At 42.4% G+C, this 24,468-nt stretch overlaps 1 protein-coding gene and 1 long non-coding RNA gene across 9 annotated transcripts in view; one reads left to right on the top strand and one right to left on the bottom strand.

Moving 5' to 3' along the window:
- The window catches only part of tox (thymocyte selection-associated high mobility group box), a 255,558-nt gene extending 253,385 nt beyond the window's left edge, over positions 1–2,173 (bottom strand). For 2 of the 7 annotated variants that reach the window (XM_059645901.1, XM_059645908.1), the window contains exon 1: positions 1,618–2,171. In XM_059645901.1, coding sequence (XP_059501884.1) covers positions 1,618–1,719 — 102 coding nt within the window. In that variant the 5' untranslated portion in view covers positions 1,720–2,171. Of the gene's footprint in view, positions 1–1,617 lie in introns of all 7 variants that reach the window. The other 5 variants (XM_059645902.1, XM_059645907.1, XM_059645905.1 and 2 more) reach the window with 5 other exon arrangements.
- Positions 802–22,481, top strand: LOC125451393 (uncharacterized). Of its 2 annotated transcripts, none has more exons than XR_007247289.1 (3): positions 802–900; positions 21,643–21,807; positions 22,222–22,481. It is a non-coding gene; the product is annotated as an uncharacterized LOC125451393 (long non-coding RNA). The 2 variants fall into 2 exon arrangements; XR_007247290.1 differs by lacking the exon at positions 802–900 and adding an exon at positions 906–972.
- Positions 22,482–24,468: the final 1,987 nt, after the last annotated feature.

Raw genomic sequence — 24,468 nt, 5'->3', positions numbered from 1 at the left:
AATTGACTTTATTTTTACACATTGTTTGAGAAGAAATAGAAACAGGCTCAAAGGTATGTATTAATCTAAAAACAGCACAGGGGAAATGTGTGTTGCGTATGTAGATATTACTTTAAATGTACAAAGTATACAGAAAAAGGCAGTTTTTGCTTTATCTGCAGTCTATTTTCTTCTTTTAGCAGGGTTAATAGGCACCAAACCTGACAGTGCACCTGTCCATGATGCCCCATGTTGCTCACACCAGGGTAATGATGCTTTGTTATGTCACAATGAAATAGTAACTTTTTTGTTTCCTAGTTTTCAGGGTCTGAGCCTGCTATGCATATTACCATCTGAATTGTAATCTGTTAGAGCTAAACTTGAACAAGCTCATTATTTTTAAAGATAACAGTCATTGTACAACAAAAAAGTAAGTACTAATTTACCAGAATTTCACAAAAGATGGCTTTAAAAGGAAATTGATACGATTGGATTTAATCCTGCACTGGGTTAATTATACCTGTACTTAAATATATCCATTATTGCCCCGTTAATTAGATAATAGTTAGATTCTGTACACTGATGCCCAACTTCTGTATTTACTGACAAACAAAATTGAGTATTAAAGTTAAATAACTGCCGCATTTACACATTTGAGCTTCAGGAACATTGATGCCTTTGATGTTATTTTTGCTGCTTTATCATAGATACGCATCTTGTGCACACTTTACTAAAGATCATGTCTCATACTCAGCTCCTGAATGATCCCCTGTGTTTGTCCGAGAGTCTGACCCAAATACAACAGCATTCCGTCCATTTTTGTCTGTTTACACAAGAGATACCTCACACATTTGCTACAACCAGCCTGATTTGAATTTCCTTGCTACTTAACACCGATGTACAGCCGGCACTTTACAAACAGTAGGTTTCAGACAACTTCAGACTCATTTCATGCAAATATAACCACCCGCTCCCAGCAAATAATCTGGTAACGTGAGTAAACGGACGCAATAGTAATTGGTTAATTTTATGTAAACCCCTGCCTTTCTGCTAAAATACATTAACAGTTAGCCAGTCAAGTGAATGTAAGAGAGATTTTGAAAGTTTATTGACTGGTTGGTTAGTAAGCACTGGAAGATGGGGTTATGATTTGAAGCGTGTAACGTGCTGACAAGTATATTTGTAACCAGATGTTGTTCAGAGCACAGCCCGTTACTGACAAAGCTGCACTCGGCGATTTGCAAAATGTTCGATGACAACTGTTAGTGACAGCGCTGTGAGAACTACAACAACCTGTTCAGCTACAGTTTCTGACAATGAAAGCAAATGAGTCGGAACTAGTTTATTGCGATCAATGCAGTTTTACTTCCAAAACTACTCAGTACTGGAAATATCCAGTGATTACAAAAGGAGGGGGAAAAGCCAAGGTTTACTGCACATGGATGTGCCTCCACCATCCGAGCTCCCGAGCTCAGTTACAAAGCAAAGCTCACCAGCAGCAGCTTATTGTCCCCGGGCCAAAGTGACTGGCCAACAGCCAGGCTCCCACTGCACTGACTGCTTTCACCACAACTCCAGAAACATTCAACCAGACACCAAAGTAACAACATGCTTGAAAGAGAACGGAAGTTCAGTCACCTTATTGCTATAGTATGGATCTAAGCAGGGTGAAGGTCCCAGGCAGGGAGGATCTGTGGAGATGGTAGCTGGAGCAGTCTGTAGGTAAAACCTCACGTCCATCTCAGTGAAATTTGCAGTGAACACATTCAGCAGCTTCCCCTGTGTTACTCTGGTTTGTTGGTGACAGCAGAGAGAGAGAGAGAGAAGAGACAGGAGGAGGCACACCTTGCCTGTCTCACATCCGTTTGTGGTCTACAGTAACTCTCCAAAAACACAGTGCAGCAGCCTGGAGTTTCCTGCTTCCAACAGAAGCACCTATGCAGTCCCGCAAACACTTGAAGAAAACCAAATGAAAATTCGAGTCAGGAGGAGAGCGCCTGTTCCCGAGGTGAAGGAAATTTCCTGAGTTTTCCCCCTCCCCACCCCCGCCTCCCTTTTCCAGAAGGAGAATGTGGAGTTTGCTGGGAGCTTTCGGCAGGCGATAAGCTTCTCTCTGAACCAGCGGCTCGACACAAAGAGAGAGACTTCAGCCGCACCATCAAGCTGAGGCAGCCAGGGGGCACTCTTACTGAGCCCCACTCAGGCAGCTTTCCATCCAATTACACTCAGCTTCACTCACACAAAGCCGTACATTATCCTGCCTAACGAATGGTTTGTTTTGATGTTCGCAAAATGAACCATTAGACAACATGCCAGTACAATCATTCTGGGCATTATTAACATATCTCAACGCCTCTCCCCTCCCAACTAAACTAATTCATTATCTTCAGCCACCGATGTTTTATCCTCTCCACTCACAAACAGTGAAAAACTTGCCCAAAGTATGTTAGTAGCTATCTCTCTCTCTCGCTTAGTTACTCATGCACAAAACTATTATTTAACAGTGTGCAAAGAAGTTAAACTCCCTGCTTTCTGATTAATAATCGACTTGAAACAGAAACTCCCCTCACCAATGCTGCCACACCAGCTGTGTGCACTGTTAACAGCTTGATTGGTGCCAACACACTCTCCTTTTCTTGGAACTAAGGGTTGACAGTGGTTGAGGAAATCACTAATCAGTCCCAACAAGAAGCTCCTGCCTGAAACAAGTTGTAGTTGGTTGCATGAAAACAATCAGGCGCAAGTTACATAGAGTCAATTAGTGATCTTTGCACCGACCATGGAGACATCTGTAGAGATAAGTCATTGTCCTACAGGATCTTAAGGCACTCTGACATCAGTCCTACCTCATCAGAGTGGATGAGGCTTAATGCAGCCTCCAACTTTAAGAGTTCTGAGGAAGCGTCACTTGGCCCGAAAGGTTTCTTCAGATTTCCTGCCGGATCTACTGAGCTTATCCAGCAATTTCTATTTTTTGTCTCCAACATTAACCCTTTTTTTAGAAATATTAACTAATGTTGGTCATTTGTTATAAATGTTAGTTAATATTTATATATTCATGCATAAAATCATACTTGCCATGACCCCACCTCCACATCATCCCTAAGTCTCTGAATTCACAACTAAGGTGGCCTGAAGCTTTCACAATTTTTTCTCTTCAGGCTTAGAAGATCAGTACATCTTTGGCTTGAAATCTCTTGATTTTGAATCAGTTTGTGACCCTGGGTGGTTTATAATGTTGGCTTATCCTGGAGGATCTTTTATTTTTTGGATGTCCTTCACTGAGCAATATTGTTCCTGAGGAAACAAGTAGTCCATTTCCTTCCTGGAGGACCCTTTATCTTCTGAATTTCATTCACAGAGGAACCCAAATGTGCTGAATCAGGTGCTTTCCCCATGGTATACCATTTGGGGGACATTTACTCTGATCACTTCCCGTAATGGAAAACAATTGCTCTGGTGAAACAGATGTTTTCTTTTTTGCACATTCCAGATCTGTAGACCAGCCAATTTATCGTTGATTTTTGTCCTGATTTTGTGGACATGGTTCGTACCACCATAATGTGGGCTCCCATAAAGTTGTATGTAGTCGATCTTCAATCTGTGTGAGCAAATCTTTCTTTTCATTTTGCTAATACACCTGTGCTCAAGCCTGGAAATTCTTTAGTTCAATGTGTCCTTTAGATTGAGCATCTTCTGTCACCTTCTGTGATTATTTACTGGTGGATGCATCTCATTCACATCTTCAGTCATTTTGAGGATTGTGGAGAATGTAACCCTGCCTGTGGTATTGGTAATTCTTCACTCTGAGATATGGAATTGAAATAAATATTCCTCTTGAAAGTTTTTTGATTCATCATCTGACATTAAATTTGAATCTGTTGTTAATGCTTTATTCACCAGGCTATGTTTGGTTAAAAATTAGCCGAAGAGCCCAAAGTGTTTGAATTGCTCATTTGTACTTTTCCTTGTGTGTATGTTCTTGCAAACTTTGCTGGGTTTCTATCATGTGAATTTCCTTCAAAGATGATAGGACTGTTTTCCAGTCCTGACAATTGTGTATGAAATCAAAGTGAGTTGTGTAATCTTCACTCCTTCCTGAGTTCTCTGCCATGCCCCTGACACGGCCCCCGGCTGCACTTGCTGATCCCTAAACATCCCAGGTGTATCCTTTCCAGGACAGCATCCGTAAGGGAATGTGGAGCTGAGATGACTGACCTTCAAAAATCACAACCATTTTCCTCTCTGCTAGGTATGACTCTAACTATCTGAGACTGTTCGTCTTGATTCCCATTGACTCATTTTGCTCGGGCTTCTTGATGCCACACTCGGTTGAATGCAGCCTTGATGTCAAGGGCTGTCACTCTCACCTCACCTCTGGAATTCAACGGATTTGTCCATGTTTGAATCAAGGCTGTATTGACGTCAGGAGCTGAGTGGCTCTGGCAGACCCCACACTGGGTGTCAGTGAGCAGGTGCTGCTCGATAGCACTGTCAGTGACACCTTCCATCACTTTACTGACGATCAAGAATGGACTGATTGGACGGGTTGGATTTGTCCTGCTTTTTGTGCACAGGATGAACTTGGGCAATTTTCCACATTACCAGATAGAAGCCAGTGTTGTAAGTGTACTGGAACAGCTTGGCTAGGGGAGAGGCAGGTTTGGGAGCACAAGTCATCAGTACTGTTGCTGGAATGTTGTCAGGGCCCATAGCCTTAGCAATACACAGTGTTTCTAACCGTTTCTCAATATTATGAAGATTCAATTCAATTGGTTGAAGACTATGGTCTGTGATGCTGGGAACCACTGGAGGAGGCCGAGGTGGATCGTCCACTCAGTACTTCTGGCCGAAGATTGTTGAGAATGCTTCAGCCTTATCTTTTGCACTGATGTATTGATGTGAAGGACATCCATAATGCCTGACAGCATTCATTAAGAAATGAACAGAGTTAATGTCTTGAGTCCAGTATGACTCTTCTTTTTGAACTATTTGCAGTCAATATTCTGTGTTTCCTATTACTAAACCAATTTGTATTTATGTTACTACTGACCCGTTTATTCTCCACGTTTGCTGAATTTAAATCTTAGCCTCAGTTGGTCACAGTCTATGTGCAATCACCAGTCATCCTTCCGTTGGAAGCAACAGAGAATCTCTCAAACTGAGTTCCAGAATTAAGCGAACTTCAAGCCACAAAAGAAATGTAACAGGACAACTAAAGGATTCTCTCTTACCTGGATTGCAGGAATTCAGTCTCAGTCACAAGAAATCAGAACAACAGAATCTCAAAATACCTGAAAAAAGTTAAAATGAACAGTCTTGGAGAAGAGTAATGCCCAAAACACTGACTGATCATTTCTTCCAGATGCTGCCCAGCTTGACTGTGTTCTTTCAGCCTCCTGTTTGCCTACCCTGAATTCATGCATCTGCAGTTTTTCTGTCTCTTAACTAACAACTATTGGCATGGGTTTCCTCCAGGTGCTCCAGTTTCATCCCACTGTCCATAGATGTGTAGGTTAGATGGATTAGCTTTGCGACATTCAGGGTTAAAAGTGTATGGTAGGGGGTTGGATCAGGGTGGGATTCACTTCGGATGGTCAGTGTGGACTTGATGGGCTGAATGGCCTGCTTCCACACTGTAAGGATTATATGATGTTGATGGCCCTACCAGAGAAGGAGCAAAACTTGACTTTCTTTTGGGAAATAAGGCATGGGAAGTGACTGAGTGCTAGTGGGGAAGAACTTTGGAAGCAGTGATCATAATTCTATTAGTTTTCAAATAATTACGGAAAAAGATAGGGCTTCCATTACAGTTAAAGTCCTTAGGTGGAGTAAGGCAAATGCTAATGGTATGAGACAAGAATTTTCAAATTGATTGGAATAGACTATTTGCGGGTAAAGGGGCAACTGACAAGTGGGAGGTGTTCAGAAGTGTGATAATGAGAGTTCAAAGGCATTATGTTCCTGTTAGAGTGAAGGTTAAGACTGGTAAGAATAGAAGAAAGAATTAAAAGGGACCTGAGGGGCAATTTTTTTTCACACAGAGGGTAGTACGTGCATGGAATGAACTGCCAGAGGAAGTGATAAATATAGGTACAGTTACAACATTTAAAAGACATTTGGACAAATATATGAATAGGAAAGGTTTGGACTGATATGGGCCAAATGCAGACATGTGAGACTCGTTTACTTTGGGAAAACTGATTGGCACGGACATGTTGGACCGAAGGGCCTATTTCTATGCTGTATGATTCTATGACTCTAAGATAGAGATAGTGCCATCGCATTAAAACGGAATTTGTTAAAAGATACATTCATCCCATTTCATGTATTCCCCACAACCTCTATCACCACTAATGTTACACAAGGTTGGGTGTGATATTTTTCAGTCAATTTAAAAAAGTTTTTTTAAGTAAAGGAAATTTTCAATAAGAGGAAGTAAACTTACTTTTTTTTCAAATTGTTAGCCTTATTCACTGCTGGCACACTGCTCTTATGTTTACATGCCTCAGCCAATAGACTTCAACTCATGATCCCCAGGCTGATAATTCACTGTAACAGTGAAGGTGGACAACAAAGTGTGGAGCTGGATGAACACAGCAGGCCAAGCAGCATCTCAGGAGCACAAAAGCTGACGTTTCGGGCCTAAACCCTTCATCAGACCCTCTCTGATGAAGGGTGTAGGCCCGAAACGTCAGCTTTTGTGCTCCTGAGATGCTGCTTGGCCTGCTGTGTTCATCCAGCCTCACACTTTATTATCTTGGATTCTCCAGCATCTGCAGTTCCCATTATCACTGTAACAGTGAAGGTGGTTGTTTGATCAATGATGTTGTCCAATGAATCAGTATCACATTGAGACCCATGTGCTGCCTCAGATGGTCAATCTTTGGCCTGGTTTGAAGAAAGGGTGGTCTCCTGATGCCTTGCAGAACACTGCTAAAACTTATTGTCTGCTCATTTATCACATTGCTGTTTGTAGGACCCAGTTATGTGCAAATTAACTGCTTAGTTTTCCTACATTACACCCATGTCAATACTTAAAAAAAACCCTCATTCACTTTGAAGTGCAGTGGAAAGCCCTGAGATTATGAATGAAAAATGTAAATGATGTAGAACATAGAACATAGAACATAGAACAGTACAGCACAGAACAGGCCCTTCAGCCCACAATGTTGTGCCGACCATTGATCCTCATGTGTGCACCCTCAAATTTCTGTGACCATATACATGTCCAGCAGTCTCTTAAATGACCCCAATGACCTTGCTTCCACAACTGCTGCTGGCAACGCATTCCATGCTCTCACAACTCTCTGCGTAAAGAACCTGCCTCTGACATCCCCTCGATACTTTCCACCAACCAGCTTAAAACTATGACCCCTCGTGCTAGCCATTTCTGCCCTGGGAAATAGTCTCTGGCTATCAACTCTATCTATGCCTCTCATTATCTTGTATACCTCAATTAGGTCCCCTCTCCTCCTCCTTTTCTCCAATGAAAAGAGACCGAGCTCAGTCAACCTCTCTTCATAAGATAAGCCCTCCAGTCCAGGCAGCATCCTGGTAAACCTCCTCTGAACCCTCTCCAAAGCATCCACATCTTTCCTATAATAGGGCGCCCAGAACTGGACGCAGTATTCCAAGTGCGGTCTAACCAAAGTTTTATAGAGCTGCAACAAGATCTCACGACTCTTAAACTCAATCCCCCTGTTAATGAAAGCCAAAACACCATATGCTTTCTTAACAACCCTGTCCACTTGGGTGGCCATTTTAAGGGATCTATGTATCTGCACACCAAGATCCCTCTGTTCCTCCACGCTGCCAAGAATCCTATCCTTAATCCTGTACTCAGCTTTCAAATTTGACCTTCCAAAATGCATCACCTCGCATTTATCCAGGTTGAACTCCATCTGCCACCTCTCAGCCCATCTCTGCATCCTGTCAATGTCCCGCTGCAGCCTACAACAGCCCTCTACACTGTCAACGACATCTCCGACCTTTGTGTCGTCTGCAAACTTGCTGACCCATCCTTCAATTCCCTCGTCCAAGTCATTAATAAAAATTACAAACAGTAGAGGCCCAAGGACAGAGCCCTGTGGAACTCCACTCACCACTGACTTCCAGGCAGAATATTTTCCTTCTACTACCACTCGCTGTCTTCTGTTGGCCAGCCAATTCTGTATCCAAGCAGCTAAGTTCCCCTGTATCCCATTCCTCCTGACCTTCTGAATGAGCCTACCATGGGGAACCTTATCAAATGCCTTACTGAAGTCCATAATGCCTTACTGAAGTCCTTGTTGTCATTGATCAGGTGCGTAAGTGTGTGGCCTAATATTAAGTTGTTGGGTTACAGCAGAAGAACATGCTTCAAGTAGACTGTCATGCTTCAAGTGATCCCAGAGTGAGATGGCGTATTATCCTCAGTACATACCATAATACTGCGATGACACAATCAGCATGTCTCTTAAAGCTATACTGACATTCTGACTGCGAGGCATAACACGACAAAAGTCGGAAGAATAGAAAAACCCTTCAACAGAATGAAGAAAACTAAGGGAAGACCTGACAAATGGTTTTGGATAAGTAGATATTTTTTATTTAGCTGACAATTTATAACCAAAAAAGTATAGGGAGAAGATACCTTGTTTTTTATTTGTTATTTTTTTCTCTTTAAATGGATGAAAATTAAGATTATCCTCTTGCTGCAGTTTCCAGCCAAACTCAGAGTTATTGAATAGGATCAAGTATAAATATAAATGCTGAAATAAATATCAAATTCCAGATTGCAATGCTAGATCTTGTTACCAATAGATTCATTTCTGCTCATTTACTTACTGCTCAAACAGTTGTACACAACAAAAATGTCATGCATTTTTAAATGAAGAAAAAGTATTGTCTACTACTAAATCTACTAGTAAAATAAGGCCAATTATTCACACTCTGTTACTCATCCCCATTGGTTTCAGGTTTGGACTATTCCTGCAGAAATATTCAGCACACTTTGACTACTAGATCCTTCATTTCACTGTATTAGTATTTATAGCAAAGAACAGGTCACTCAGTGCAACATGCCTCACACAAGAGTCCTCCCAACATTTTCGTACCTAACCCACTTATTCTTGTAGATATTTTCCTCATCAATCTCCTCAGAAACATTGTTACAAGCCTCAGGAGCAGATGTGACTTGAACCTGGGCCTCCTGAATGAGAGGTAAGTTTACTACCACTATGCCACAAAAGTCCTCATTTACATTGGCATAATTTCTCTCTCATGCCTTTGTTTAATAGCCCCTTAATTGAATTAACCCTCGCCATTTCAATTACTTCCTCATGGCTTCCACATAACTGTTACTCTCTGAATAATGAAGTTTTTCAACAAATTTCCAATTAGTGACAGTCCTATATATATATTTTTGACACCCCCCACCCGCCCACCAACCATTTTGGTTTCCCCCGTAAAGAAAAACATCTGTGCCAAACCTATCAAGCTCTTCCATAATCTCAACTAACTCCATTAGAATAAGGCTTTTGGGTTTTAGTTCATGACGACTGAAGTTGTATGATGTTACCAGAACTGAAATATCCTGTGAGGCGCTTTGTGTCATTTACCAATGGGCGCTTGTAACTTGCCCATATAAATGGATCCGTTCTTCTGTGTTAATCAGAGTAATAATAGGGCTGTGAGAATTTACAAAATTAATTAAATTAAATAATCTCAAACACATCTGAGCTAGAGAAAATAAATCTGATAAGGTTCCCAATCCTGATGACTATTAATGGCCTCTGCAGAAACATTCACACGGTTGGATTTTGGGTGACAGCAAGATTAAGCTCAGCTGTGATTTCTCATATGTCAGAAAACTCACTGTAAGAATATCAGAGTATCATAGGGAAGGAGCAGGCTATTTTACCTCTCAGCTTTAACCTCACCTTTCACCCACTTCACATTAAATATGTACCCTTACCCTCTTGCAGTCCTGTGGTTGTTTCGTTACCTCTAGACCAGGGAATCTTGGTTCAAGTCCCATCTACTCCAGGTTAATGAGAAAATATCTACCTGTGTTTTCTCTTCAGGCTCCAAACTTCCACCAATCTCAGTCGTGGAATATATTAAGTGAAATGCTATCTGTAGTCTTCTGGAAAAAAAAATTCCAAAGATTCACAACTGAAGGAATTATTCATCCTAATCTTAAGTAGTCAACTCCTTGATTTAACAGGTAGGATTTTCCTAGACCCTGAACAACATGGTCATTTGTGAGTCAGTTTAGGAAAGAAGATGGGATTGAGAGTCAAGAGCAAAAAAGTGTTATTTTTGAACCATCGTTTGAGCTGTGAGATGAGAGTCACGCTGGTGAGCGACATGAGACATATTTTAGGTGATTTGCATGTTTTACCACGTCATTACAAGCTAATCTTGCCTCAGTGATATGTTGGTTCCCATTCTCCTTCCTGTCGATAGAAGCTATAGGTTAAGAATTCTCAACATGGAAATCAGAGCACATGCTCTACAAACCCGGCTCACTGCTCGTTCCTCCGGAATACTCCTCAGACAGCAGTCTCCAACATCTCAGGGCAAGCTCCGCAGGAAGTGACTCCTTACTTTCTGTCATAGCACTCAGACCACTTTGTGCTTACTTCTTGCTCACAGCATTTCTGTTTTGCCTTGACTTTTTGCATTTTTCTCCCTCAGTCAAAGATTAAAGGTTCACAGTGCTTCTGCTTTGCCTTGCATTTATCGCAGACAAAATGCCAGGTAGCTGATCATAGTTGTCAGCAATATGTGGCCATTGAGCTTGACTTGTTGTTGTACATCACTATACTGTATCAATCTCCCATTGTCAGCAACTCTCACTACAAACACTCTGAACACACCCTTCAAACAAATGGCCATGGCTCAAAGTCTGAAGGGAGTAGCCCTCAGTCTCAGGTCAGGCTTGCAGCTTGAGTGAAACATGTTTGGTGAGTTAGAACAAAGAAAACAGAATACAGCTCAAGAACAGGCCCTTCGGCCCTCCAAGCCCTCGCTGACACATTTTGCCTTCCCACACTAAAACTGCCTTCATCTACAGGGTCTGTATCCCTCTATTCCCTTCCTATTCATGTATCTGTCCAGGTGTTTCTTGAATGTTGCTACTGTGTCTGCTTCCACCACCTCCGGCAGCACGTTCCAGACACTCCCCACCCTTTGTGCGAAAAATGTCCCTCGCACATCTCTTTTAAACATCCTCCACTCTGCACATTGAATCTGTGTCCCCTAGTAATTGCCCCCTCAGCGCAGGACAAAAGCCACATACTTTCCACCACGCTATTCACAATCTTATAAACTTCTATCAGGTCATTCCTCAACTTCCTGCGTTCAACTGAAAACAACCCCAGTCTATTCAAGATAACAAAGTGTGAAGCTGGATGAACACAGCAGGCCAAGCAGCATCTCAGGAGCACAAAAGCTGACGTTTCGGGCCTGGACCCTTCATCAGAGAGGGGGATGGGGAGAGGGTTCTGGAATAAATAGGGAGAGGGGGGAGGCAGACCGAAGATGGAGAGAAAAGAAGATAGGTGGAGAGAGTGTAGGTGGGGAGGTAGGGAGGGGATAGGTCAGTCCAGGGAAGATGGACAGGTCAAGGAGGCGGGATGAGGTTAGTAGGTAGGAAATGGAGGTGCGGCTTGAGATGGGAGGAAGGGATGGGTCAGAGGAAGAACAGGTTAGGGAGGCAGAGACAGGCTGGGCTGGTTTTGTGATGCAGTGGGGGGAGGGGACGAACTGGGCTGGTTTTGGGATGCAGTGGGGGATGGGGAGATTTTGAAGTTTGTGACGTCTACATTGATACCTTTAGGCTACAGGGTTCCCAAGCGGAATGTGAGTTCCTGTTCCTGCAACCTTCCGGTGGCGTCATTGTGGCACTGCAGGAGGCCCATGATGGACATGTCATCTGAGGAATGGGAGGGGGAGTTGAAATGGTTCGCGACTGGGAGGTGCAGTTGTTTATTGCGAACCGAGCGGAGGTGTTCTGCAAAGCGATCCCCAAGCCTCCGCTTGGTTTCCCCAATGTAGGGGAAGCCACACCGGGTACAATGGATACAGTAGTCCCAGTCTAGCCAACCTTTCTTCATGGCTAAACTCCCCTATACCAGTCAACATCCTGGTAAACCTTTTCTGTTACTGTCTCCAAAGCATCCACATCCTTCTGGTAGTGTGTGACCAGAACTATATGCAATATTCCAAGTGTGGCCTAACTAAAATTCTATAAAGCTGCGGCATGACATTTTTATCCTTGTACTCAATTCCCCTTCCAATGAAGGCAAGAATGCCACAGACCTTTTTTACTACCTTATCTACCTGTGCTGCCACCTTCAGTGATCTATGGATCTGCAAACACAGATCCCTCTGCATATCATTACTCCTAAGGGTTCTGCAGTTCACTGTATAATTTCCAAAATGCATCACCTCACATTTGTCCGGATTAAACTCCATCTGCCATTTTTCTGCTCATGCCTCCAACTGATCTATACCCTGCTGTCTCCTCTGACAATCCTCTTTACTATCCACAACTCCACCAATCTTTGTATCATCCACAAAGTTACTAATTAGACCAGTTACATTTTCCTCCAAATCGTTTATATAGACCATGAACAGCAAAGGGCCCAGCGCTGATCCCTGTGGAACACCACTCGTCACAGCCCTCCATCCTGAAAAATATCCTTCCACCGCTACCCTCTGTCTCCTCTGGCTAAGCCAGTTCTGTATCCATCTTGCCAGCTCACCCTGATACCATGTCACTTCACCTTTTGTACCAGTCTGCCATGAGGGGCCTTCTCAAAGGGTTTACTAATGTCCGTATAGACAACATCAACCTCTTTTCCCTCATTGATCATCTTTGTCGCCTCCTCAAAAAACTGGATCAAGTTCATGAGGCACAACCTCCTCCACTCAAAACTATACTGTCTATCGCTAATGAACCTATTTGCTTCTAAATCAAGTTGCAGGATGTCAGTCAGGGTATTGTAGACATGTCAGTCAGACATCTAGTCTCACATTGGTAAGCGGCTGGCTTCCAAGTTGGTCAGAGGGGTTAGGGGCCATGGTCAGTCCTGGAGATCAGCGCAATGAAACCTGAGAGAGTGCTATCAAGGGCCAGTGCTATTGGAGCAAAGCTGTGGAAGTCAGTTCTGTGGACTGGAAACAACGTGCTGGGCTCCAGGGGCACCACAGTGTGGAGGGGGTAAACTCAATGAATAAGGAGTGGAGATGATGGTGCAATGGAGGACATGTGTCACTGAGGTGGAAGGGAATGTCAATGATAGTCAGAACCACCTTGCATTTGATAGGGAGTCAGTGCAGCAATGATAGTTTGAATGACTAAGCTACAGGGCCATGTGTTGGCGAGTAATAGTTAGAGACGAGGTTGTAACTGGAAGATCAGTTCTGATGGGCTTGATTGGGTGAGCCAGGAACATAGAGGTTCAGCAGATGGGGGAGGGGCCTCGATTGCCAGACTGAGCCTGAGGCTCACTGAGGCTCACTGTACTGGGTTTGGTCAGTGTTGCTGCATAAGTGCAAAATGCACACAGAAACTGACTGGAGCAGATAGAGTTAGTATTGTTTTTCCATTTTGAGCCCATGGGCTATACCTGCGAGCACTGTGCATCTTTTCAAGGGGTCATTGTGTTAATCATGTACTTGCACAGTGCAGAGTGAAGACATTGGTAATCATAGCATGGGAGATATACGCAGTGTCCAACCCCTGTGGGACACAGATCCCAGCCACAAGCAAACTTGACAATGTCATTGGTCATCTCTAGCTGACAGTATGATCACGGGCAACTTTAAAAGTAGCAGCTGCTGGCCTCAATTCACAAAAATAATCCACAATCTCACTGACTGCATGAGGGCATTGAGCTAATTTCCACTCGCTGTAAACTGTTAGCATTTGGCAACACGCTGCTTTTCTTGGGTGGGAGCACAATGTATCAGTAAACCCAGTGCACTGACAAACTCTGACTGGATTCGTGCAGCATGGTTATGCTGTATTCATCGGAATAAGGCCTTCATGTCAAAGTTGCGGATGGAGGAATTCCGTGGTAATTCTTTTTGGAACCCTCGTGTCCTGCTGTATGGAGGAAGATGCTAAACTGTCACATGTGTGTGAATGCTGATGGGTCACATCAGGAAGAACCCTGTTCTGTTTCTGATTTCCTTACATGGATTAATTGGCAGTATCAGCTATGGATCGAGCCACTGCAGGGATCTTCAATGTTGTTGTTGCATTGTGACAAAGGAGCAGGGAAATCGAGGAGAAAGCAATGCACCATCAAATCCAGGATCAGCAGTGATGACCAATGGTTGCCTCGCAGTATCCACATCAAGAGGTCACAGCTGAAGGTCTCCTCAGGTGGGCAAGAAGTTCCATGAGGTTCCACATCTGTCCTCCTTGATGTCATTTCCTCTGGGTGAGTGAGGCGCAGTAAGGCCGCAGGCTGAGAGGGTCCTATAACAACTGCTGTGTAGTGGGATCTACAACCTGAAGGAGTGGGTGCTGTCCTATCCCAGTGGACATCAATGGGACAGCTGCATTAGGCTCAACTGCAACTGGCTGCTCCCAACCATCCACTGGGGATCCTGTATGACTCAAAAATGTAACAATGCTGTTACCAATGTAATATCTGTCAGATCACACCACTTCATCTTGTCTCCCTGAAATGAGGTCAGTGTGCTCCAGACTGGCTGAGGGGCTTTGCCAATGTGATTGGCTTCTCCCATTTGCCAGGCACTATACAGGGTACATTTGCCGTATTGAGTACACCATACCATGACGCAGCTAACTTCACAAACAGAAGAGCGTTCCATTCTGTCAACATGCAAGACATCTGCATTCAATGGTTCTACATCATTGAAGTCTGCGTCAAGAATCCTGGGAGCTGCTGTGATGCCTATATCCTTGAGAACTGAGAACCATTCTGAGGAACGGTCACCAGACCCAAAATTTTAACTCTGATATTTTTTGCCTCACAGATGCTGTCAGACCTATTGAGCTTTTCCAGCAACTTCTGTTTTTTCCCTTGAGAACTCTCATGTTCCCATTGAATTTCAAAGGGTGAACACCTAAAACGGATGATTACTTGGGGAGAAAAGGCCACCATCAGTGCAAATGGCTGATGACTCTGTTACACAACCCTCTGAGTAAGATCAGTGCACTGCTCTCCATTCTTCAATCATGGACATCATGGAGCAGACAATAGACTTCCTGCAGGTGAAGTTCTGACGTTTCCAGGCTTGGATCAGTCAGGATGAAGAAGGAGGTGGTGATGCCTTGCCTTACATTCCATCCACAGTATGCCACATGACCCTGCTGCACTCTGTACAACTTGAGCAACTACAGAGGGACATGATGGACATCTGAAGATCTGCATGAATGACTGTAGTTTTCCAAGGAGGAAAATGAAGACATCGAGAAAGAGGAACATCACCTTCTGCATGATAGAGCACTGCAGCATCAGGTGAAACCAGCCAGCCAGGACTTCATCGTCATTTGTTTCTAGTAGGTGTGACTGGGTGCAGTGATCATTCACTGACTGTAAACCTGTTGGTGCTGGAAAGTCAAACAGTCCCTCTTCATTCTGACAAGCTAATGAAGCTTCTGTTTGTTGGTTTTTCTTCACCTTGCCTGCTGCTGAATAAAAGAGAACATTTTCAACCATGTGAAGGCTTTGAAGTTTTTGAGAAGATTTGTAGCTTGGGTTGTGGATGAAGTTGTAAATGTGCTCGCTGAGCCAGTATGTTTGGTTGCAGACGTTTCATCATCCTGCTAGGTAACATTGTCAGTGCACCTCTGGTGAAGCGTTGGTGTTCTGTCCTGATTGTTGTTTATGAGCCTTGGTTTGCTGACATTTGCTTGAAGGCTCTCCTGCATGTAGTGATTCCACACTGAAAAATGCAGTGGTGTTCTGCTACACTGGGTATTGGGAAAATGTAACACTCTCTCAAACAAGGTTCTAGATGGGTTGAGGCTTAGGACAGTTCTGCCGTGTAGCTTGTTTCTTTAATAGCACTATGGCTACAATGAAGTGCCGGCTGTGCCCTGAGAAGCATTTGTCTTTTGTTCCCCTGCCACCATGGAGAAGGATCACTCCTGGCCAGCAGCACTTGAGCAGGTTCACTGCTGGGTTTTAAAACTGGCGCTGGTTCCAGGAACGCTGAGAGGTCCTGGCAGTGGCAAGACCTTCTGTATGTGGTGAGAGGGAAGCTGGGATAAACATCATCCCCCGAAAGCTAGTGGGGATTGGTGAATGGCATGAGAACCTCTCACCATCATCCACGAAACTGACCAGAGTTGATACATAGTCAATTTCTGGTAAATTTCAGCCCACTGTTGTGATTCAGACATGGACAACAGCTGCCTGGATAACCAGTATTCATGAGAAAACCTCCTGGAAATTGTTTTTGGAAAAGTATGAAAGGGGAAAAATCTATAACACATCATAGTTACATTTTTAAAACTTCTTTGGAGATTGCTGACCCAATTATGTAAGTTTTGCGGTTTTAAATTATTTTCATTTTGTGTCATCCTCCGTGAAGCTTCTTAACCTCTAAGACAGCATTTGATGCCTTTCCACAGGGCTCAATCTAATTTTGGGATCAGCTGATTATGCCTTTGCAACCTGCCACATTATTCCTGCTCCTACATTTCAAGGACCTATACTCATGTTCTCTGCTCTTCACAGTACCCAGTCTCCTGTTGTTTGGTGTGATGCATCCTTGTTTATCTTCGCACCTGATCATGTCATTTTATATAGTTCATGGTTTTCATCTTATTTTAAAAATCATGTGCAAATTAGGTTCTGCACCGAATAGTCACTTAAAAATTGTAAGTATTGAACAGGTCTTATATCTAAATAAAAGACCATAAGTCCATGAGAATAGATCATACAGCTCCTCAAGCCTGCTCCGCCATTCAATAGGATCATGGCTGATACAAAATTCCCTTACTCGATAACCCTTGATTCCCTGGCTGATCAAGAATCTATCTCAGCCTTAAGTACACCAAAGGACACTGCTCCCCTCCTGCGCCCACCCCCCCCCCCCCGCCCCCATCACTCTCTATGGCAAGGAGTTACAAAGACTCATAACCCTCTGAAAGAAAAACTTCCTCCTCATCTCAGTCTTAAATTGCAACCCCTTTATTCTGAGACTATGCCCTCTGATCCTAAACTCCCCCACAAGGGGAGACACCCTTTCAGCAATGAACCTGCCACACCTGGAAGAATCCTCTCTGTTTCAATGAGATCTCCTCTCATTCTTCTAAACTCTAGAGAGTAGTGTCTTGTCCTGTTTAAGCTTTGCTCAAAAGACAGCTTCTCCATCCCGGGGATATGAATTGCTAACACTTATTGTGAGGAGTTAATGAAAAATAGTGATAACTGTTTACGGTTGCTGCCAAATTTACTGTAAACTGTGCCCCGTGTTAAATCAATAATTGCCAATTTCCCTAGTTCCTGCTGATGACAGTTTTCTTCAGTGTGACTTCAAACAGACTTTTGGCCTCGTAACTATGAAAGCAGTTGTGAAAATATAGCAATGAAATGTGCAGAAACTGAATCCGCTAAACTGCTCAACATGTTCTTATTTAATTTTTTTCCATCCAGGATTCTTCTTTACCACAAGCTCAGATATCCACGATTCAAAACAAGATCGATAGCAGTAAAATCAGTAAAGACAATTAATTTATCATTACACAGCTGCGCATAACTTTAAAACTTTTTTTTGATCTTTCAGTGGACTCACTTCCTTTTCCTCAAAGCTGTCAGGCCACCCTCAAAATTCTGAAAATGAAATGAATATGTTTCACACAGTCATTACTGTCTCAGCTGAAGGGAGGTACTGATACTATTGATGCCAGCCAAGACTCCCAAGATCTTGCCTGTACAGAGTGTGCAGCACACACTGATACAGAACCATACAATTCACTACATGTTTTTCTGCATTTTCTGCACCTGACCCTTACTTTGATGAGATTAAAATTTGCAACATGGGGCTTCTGAATGCACACTTTCACTGCAAAATCTTGTTCATCTCAACTGTACGTCCAGGGATTGTGAATGCATTATCTACACTTCTCCTCTCTTCAATTTTAACAGAACGCAAAAAGTACAGAATGCAATTTCACACATTTGTCTCCAAAGCTTTCTTCATAAAGGTGCAATTGGTAAGATAAATGCACATTGAGTATTTTCTCTGCTCGAGAAAGGTTTGGAGCAGGCCTTGTTTCCAGATCAACTGTTCCATCAGCTAACAAATTTATGAGCTATACAATTGCACCTAAACTTTAGATGCTATACTTAGGGTTTATGCACCTGTGATTGGTTCGCTCACTGAGCTCGTTCATTGTTCCACAGATGTTTCATTACCTTGCTGAGTAACATCATCAGTGCAGCCTCTGATGAAGCACTGTTGTGTTTTCCTGTCTGGTATTTAAACTCTGGGGTCTGTTGATCTGGATTACCTCACTTCCGTTTTACCTTCACAATGCAGTACATTTGCGTTCGAGCTCTATATGTTTGTTGATGGTTTTTTTAGCAAACGACCAGGCTAGTAGGAACTCCCGTGCTAGTCTCTGCTTTCCCTGTCCCAGGATCCTGGTGTTGTCCCCGTCAAATTGGTGGTTTTCCTTATCCACATTGGATAAGGCTGCGCTGATGATGTTACCCAGCAAGGTAATGAAACGTCTGCAGAACAACGAACCAGCTCAGTGAGCCAACCAAACACAACATCCACAACCCGAGCTACAAATCTACTCTCAAACCCTAGGTATATATACTGCATGGAACTCTCAAAACTCATTCATATGATGCTGTCAACGCATAATGCTGGCATTTTCAGACTGTAAGAATAATTCTGTAGTTGCTTTTCCCCAACTTATTTGTAAACAAGCTGGAACATGAAAACCATAAAACATTTTTGGGGTAAAATTTGACAAAAAGCTATTTGCCAGAAATCTGTTTTTCTTTTCACGTCAGAAAGATTGCTCCAGGAAGTAAAAGTGAGAAAAAGAGAATACGTGACTTTTATGTTGAGCCAGTAAAATCCAGAGATCACATAAATATTTATTTACCTAACTACAGTGAGTAAAATAAGAACTAATTATTTATTTTTGCAAAACTTTCAAGACAACTGCAGCCAGAATTTCAGAACACTTCTAAGTGAAATTTTGACAGGAAAACTAATGAAAAGAGTTGGATCATTTTGCCATAAAAAAGTATAAACATATTTTATTGAAGGGCTGGTCCTGGATTCAGATTGTAGCTACAGTTGGCTAGCTGCCAAAAAGTGCCACTTGCCCTTGCTGGTCTCCAGCCTCCCCACGCAATCACCCCAAAACTACCATCCACAGTGATCCCAGTGCTGGCTTCCCGGCTGGCTGACACTGGGTCTCTATGAAATTGGTGCACTGTCTGGGACACGAAATGCTCCCCCAACAAGCTGGTCATTTTCTGAAAACACAAGAGCCAATTCCACGTGGTGTTCCAGTTTTGGCGCAAATGTTGTTGCTGCCACTCGATTCAGACATGAGTCATTTTTTAAGTATTTATTTATTTACTTCGAAGTTAGAGCCTGATACAAAGAATCAGAGAGACAGAAACAGGGCTTAACTTGGTTATTTAAATTCCTTCTCCTTGGTGTGTGTTTGAAACTAAAATCCAAGTGGTGTACTCAAGGCTTGTTGTGTCTGTTTCGCTGTTTGCTTGGTGTTAAGGCATGTACTCATATGAATCTACACTTCACTGAAATCATACACTCCAGTGAGTAGTAATGGCTCACCTATTGCTGAAAATAAATTTCAGGCTGAGTCCACTATTAATGGGCTTGGAAGAAGCATAAAGTCATGGAGTCACAGAGACATGGAGTCATACAGCACAGGAACAGACCCTTTGGCCCAACATGTCCGTGCCAAACTGGTTTCCCAAATTAAACTAGTCCATTTGGCCCATGTCCCTCTAAACCTTTCCTATCCATGTACCTGTTCAAATGTCTTTTAAATGTTGTAATTGTACCCACCTCTACCACTTCCTCTGGTAACTTGTTCCAGATCGCTTGTACCATCCTCTGTGTGTAAAGGTTGCCTCTCAGATCCCTTTTAAATCTTTCCCCTCTCAACTTAAACCTATGCCCTCCAGTTTTGAGCTCCCACACTCTATGAAAAAGACTTTTGTTATTCACCTTATCTATGCCCCTCATGACTTTATAAACTTCTATAAGGCTACCCCTCATGATCCTACTTACCAGGTGAAAATGCCTCAGCCTATCTAGCCTCTCCTTATAACTCAAACTCTCCAGTCTTGGTTACATCTTTGTAAATCTTTTTGCACACTTTCTAGTTTAATAATATCCTTCCTATAGCAGGGTGACCAGAATTATACACAATACTCCAAGAGTGGTGTCACTAATATCCTGTACAGCCATATCATGATGTCCCAACTCCTGTGCCCAATGCTCTGACTGATGAAGGCGAGTGTGCTCAATGCCTTCTTCATCACCCTGTCTACCTATGGTACCACTTTCAATGAACGATTTATCTGCATCTCTACATCCCTCTGTTTGACAACACTCCTCAGGGCCTTACCATTAACTGTGTATGTCCTGTCCTGGTTTGTCTCACCAAAATGCAAAGTGTATTTATCTAAATTAAGTTCTATGTGCCATTCCTTAGCCATTCAGCCCTATTGATCAAGATCCTATTGTATTCTTCGATACTCTTCTTCACTGTCCACTATACCACTAATTTTGGTATCATCTGTGAACTTACTAACCATGCCTCCTATATTCTTATCCAAGTCGTTGATATACATGATGAGCAATAATGAGGACTATGAAGTGGGTAAATATTCTGGCTAGGGTACCAAATGAACATCATCATGCTTGGGCCAGTTAAACCTACAGACAAGCCCTAGGAAATTCAGACAATTGAAGAAACAATTATAAACAAGGTTATAGGAAATGCCCTACAATGTATCCTTGCTTTCAGTTGTGGCACGTGTCCTTTTAAGCTAATGTATCAGTTTAAACTCCGTAACTTAGAGCTTCATAAGATTTATTTGAACAGGCAAAATCACATGAAAATAGCAAAGAGATTATTGAAGATTAAAACAAAATATAACCTTGATGTTTCTTGGCCTTGTTTTATTTCTTTTGATTAGTTCTTGTGAGGTTCTTGATAGCCATAAAACATCTGACCTAAAAAAACAATATATGATCTGACCTCCGACCCAAGCAAACCTCTAGTTCACCAACAGCCTGCATTGTTGTCTTCTAATGAGCCCAATTTTAAAAAAAATCACTCATGGCTGGCCAGCATTAATTGACCAGGGCAACCACATATTTCTGAACTAAGTTCAAATCCTCACCAATTGATCTTCCAGGTTTTAATGGCAGATGCAACAAGTCTTTGATATTGTGCTCAGGATCACATCATTGAATATCTCCAGTACTGCATTGGTAAAGCTAAACCAGGAATGCCTCTGATGAAAAATATTCCTCCTACTTTCAGGCATTAAACTCGCTGGTTTGCATGTCTTTATTAGAAAGCCTGTTAAAGTGTGTTTCAACTATAATAATTGCTTCTGGATCACATTCCACTGCCATTATGAGCATTCATTTTCCCCCTTTTACATATTTCAGCTCATATCAATCTGTGACTGAATGACAACAGAAGAAATCCTGAAAATGTTGGAAACATTTAATAAAGGACCATAATACGTATTTGAAACTTAGTAAATTAAATAAAAATGAACAAAAAACATGCCTAACTATGGATACCGAAATCTAAAAGCAGCAAAATAAAAGGTAAGAAGCTTGCATGCATCCAATAACAAATGCCAAACTTCCACTTTCTGTAATATCCACTTAGTTACATTCTGATCACTCTTATAGACTCAATTTCCAGAACAGGGACATAATTTAAAACTAAGGGAGATGCCACTAAGTTCTGACGTGAGAAATTTCGCAAATTCTCTTACTCAGAGGGTTGTGAAGATTTGGAATTCTCAACTATAGGGAGCTGGGAAAGCTCAGTCTTCGAGTTTGTTTAAGGTGGAGATTGACAGATGTCTGAAAGGCACTGAGTGTTCAATCAGCCCTGATCATAATGAATGGCAGGGCAGTATCAATGGGCTGAATGGTCACCTTCTATTCCCATGTTTTTAGTGCCTGTTTCCCTAGAGGTACAGCCCTGTATTCATCCAATTCTGTTTCCTGCAGCTGTAACGGGCTGTGGAGGGGGTTGCTCTCACCGAGCTGCAAGATTCTGCCTCTTCCCCTCAGAGAACCAACAAACTTCACGTGGACCCCCCATCTCCTAAGGAAGTCTCACAGACCCCGAGATGGAAATACCTGCCTTGAAATCCATTGCTTTTCCCGCCTCCAAAATACACTGTATTCATAAACTTTGTAAAAGTATTGTGAAAAGTATTCAACTTGAATGTTACAGTATTTGCAATAAAATTTAACTTCTCCAATCAGCATAACTGCAATAGTCTTATTATTTATGACATACAACGTAGAGTACTTCCGATATACAGATTAAATATGGTTAAAGATGTACAGGTTAGGTGAACTAGTCATAGGAAATTACCTCATAGTGTCCAGGGATGTGCAGGCTAGGTGGGTTAGTCACAATAAATTGTTGCATTAAGGGTTGGGGTGGGATGCTTTTCAGAGGGTCATTGTAGGGTAGTCTCTGTCTGCACTGTAGGGATTATATGATTCTACGACTCTACATCACGTCTTTCTAAACTCAGGAGAAGGAGGATGCATGTACGGAACTCAAGAAGATGCATTGTGATGTTCTTCATCAAATTGTTATAAGGAGAGGTATTGGAGATTTTGGCAGATTTAAAACTGGATAAATACCAAGGCCCAGATGACTTGTATCCTAGGTTGCTGCAGGAAATGAGGGAAAAAGTTATTGGGGGGGGGTCCTGGACCAAATTTTAAAATGATCTCTGGCCACAGGAAAGGTGTCAGAGGCTTGGAGAACAGTAAATGTGGTTCCTCGTTACAAGGAGGGTGGTAGAGATAGACCAGGGAACTATAGACCAGTGTGCCTCACCTCAGTGGTAGAAACTATTGGAGAAAATAGGGAAGGGACATAGGGCAGGACAGCACAGGAGCAGGCTGTTTGGCCCACCACGTCTGTGCTGATTATGATGCCATTTCAAACCAATCTAGTCCTGACTGTCTGCACGAGGCCCAAATCCCTATATTCCATGCCCGTTCAGGTGTCTGCCTAAATGCCCCTTAAATGTTGTCATCATATCTGCTTCTACCACCATCCTGGCAGTGCGTTCCAAGCACCTACCACCTTCTGTGGAAAATAATTTCCTTACAAATCACCTTTAAACTTTTCCTCTCGCACCTTAAACCTATGCCCCCTAGTATTAAATATTTCCAAGCTGGGGCAAGAAAGTGTCCACCCTATCCAAACCTCCTTTAGATACTTCCATCAGGTTGCCTCTCAGCCTCTGACTGTCCAGAGAAAAGAAAAGCCCGAGTTTGTTTGACCTCTCCTCATAGCTAATACATCTAATACGGGTATCATCCTGGTAAAACTTATTCACAGGCCTCTAAAGCCTCCACATCCTTCTTTTAGAGCGGCAACTAGGTCTGCATGCAATACTCTAACTGCAGCCTGACCAATGTTTCTCACGGAAAATTAATTTCCATTAAGGAAGACAAGATTTGATCAGGGATCGTCAGCATGTGGGTCATACCAAACAAATCTGTCATTCGCAGCATTCCGAAAATGCTGCACAACTTATATATTTTTTCTAATCTAGGATCTAAATTGAAAGTTTTGGGAAATTTTTGGTTACTCTATTTTGCAAATCAAATCAAATAGTAGCTCTGTAACTTTTGGTCCCACAGAGAGGTTTGGCAAAGCAATAGATGCAACGCAACATAGAAATAAATTATAGTTTCAGTGCTGATGGAATATTGATTCTATTCGTCAGACATAGGAGATCTTTTCTGTGCAGAAGTTTTGCTATCTTAATTCATTTACAATCTGTAAATTAAATCAATGGGTCAATTTGGTTTTAAGATTAAGGTTCGAAAAAAGCACTATGCAGACTTTGTCACAGATCAACAGTGTGTAACATTTACATCCTGGTTAATTGCTTGTTATTAATTATTCCGCACATATTTTTTGTTAAGCAGCATGGCTGTGAAATGTTGCTGTAAATGAACTGATTTTTACAAATTCTGAATGTAACAGATAATGGATATTATTGTCTAATCCCTGACACAATGAGATGAATGGTGGGTGAGCGAACTGAAATCAGGCAGCAGGCAAAACAATTACATTCTCACCATTGAGGTAAACTTCAGCTGTTGGTCAAATGGGTTGCTATCAATTGGTGACAAGCTGCCACAACTCGCTAGATTTCACTCAGAGATAGTAAGAACTGCAGATGCTGGAGTCAGAGATAACAGTGTGGAGCTGGAGGA

This window comes from Stegostoma tigrinum, chromosome 5 (genome assembly GCF_030684315.1).
Source record: "Stegostoma tigrinum isolate sSteTig4 chromosome 5, sSteTig4.hap1, whole genome shotgun sequence".
NCBI classification, from domain to species: domain Eukaryota; kingdom Metazoa; phylum Chordata; class Chondrichthyes; order Orectolobiformes; family Stegostomatidae; genus Stegostoma; species Stegostoma tigrinum.
The sequence above is the reverse complement of the archived record's forward strand: the minus strand, read 5'-3'. Positions and strand labels throughout refer to the sequence as shown.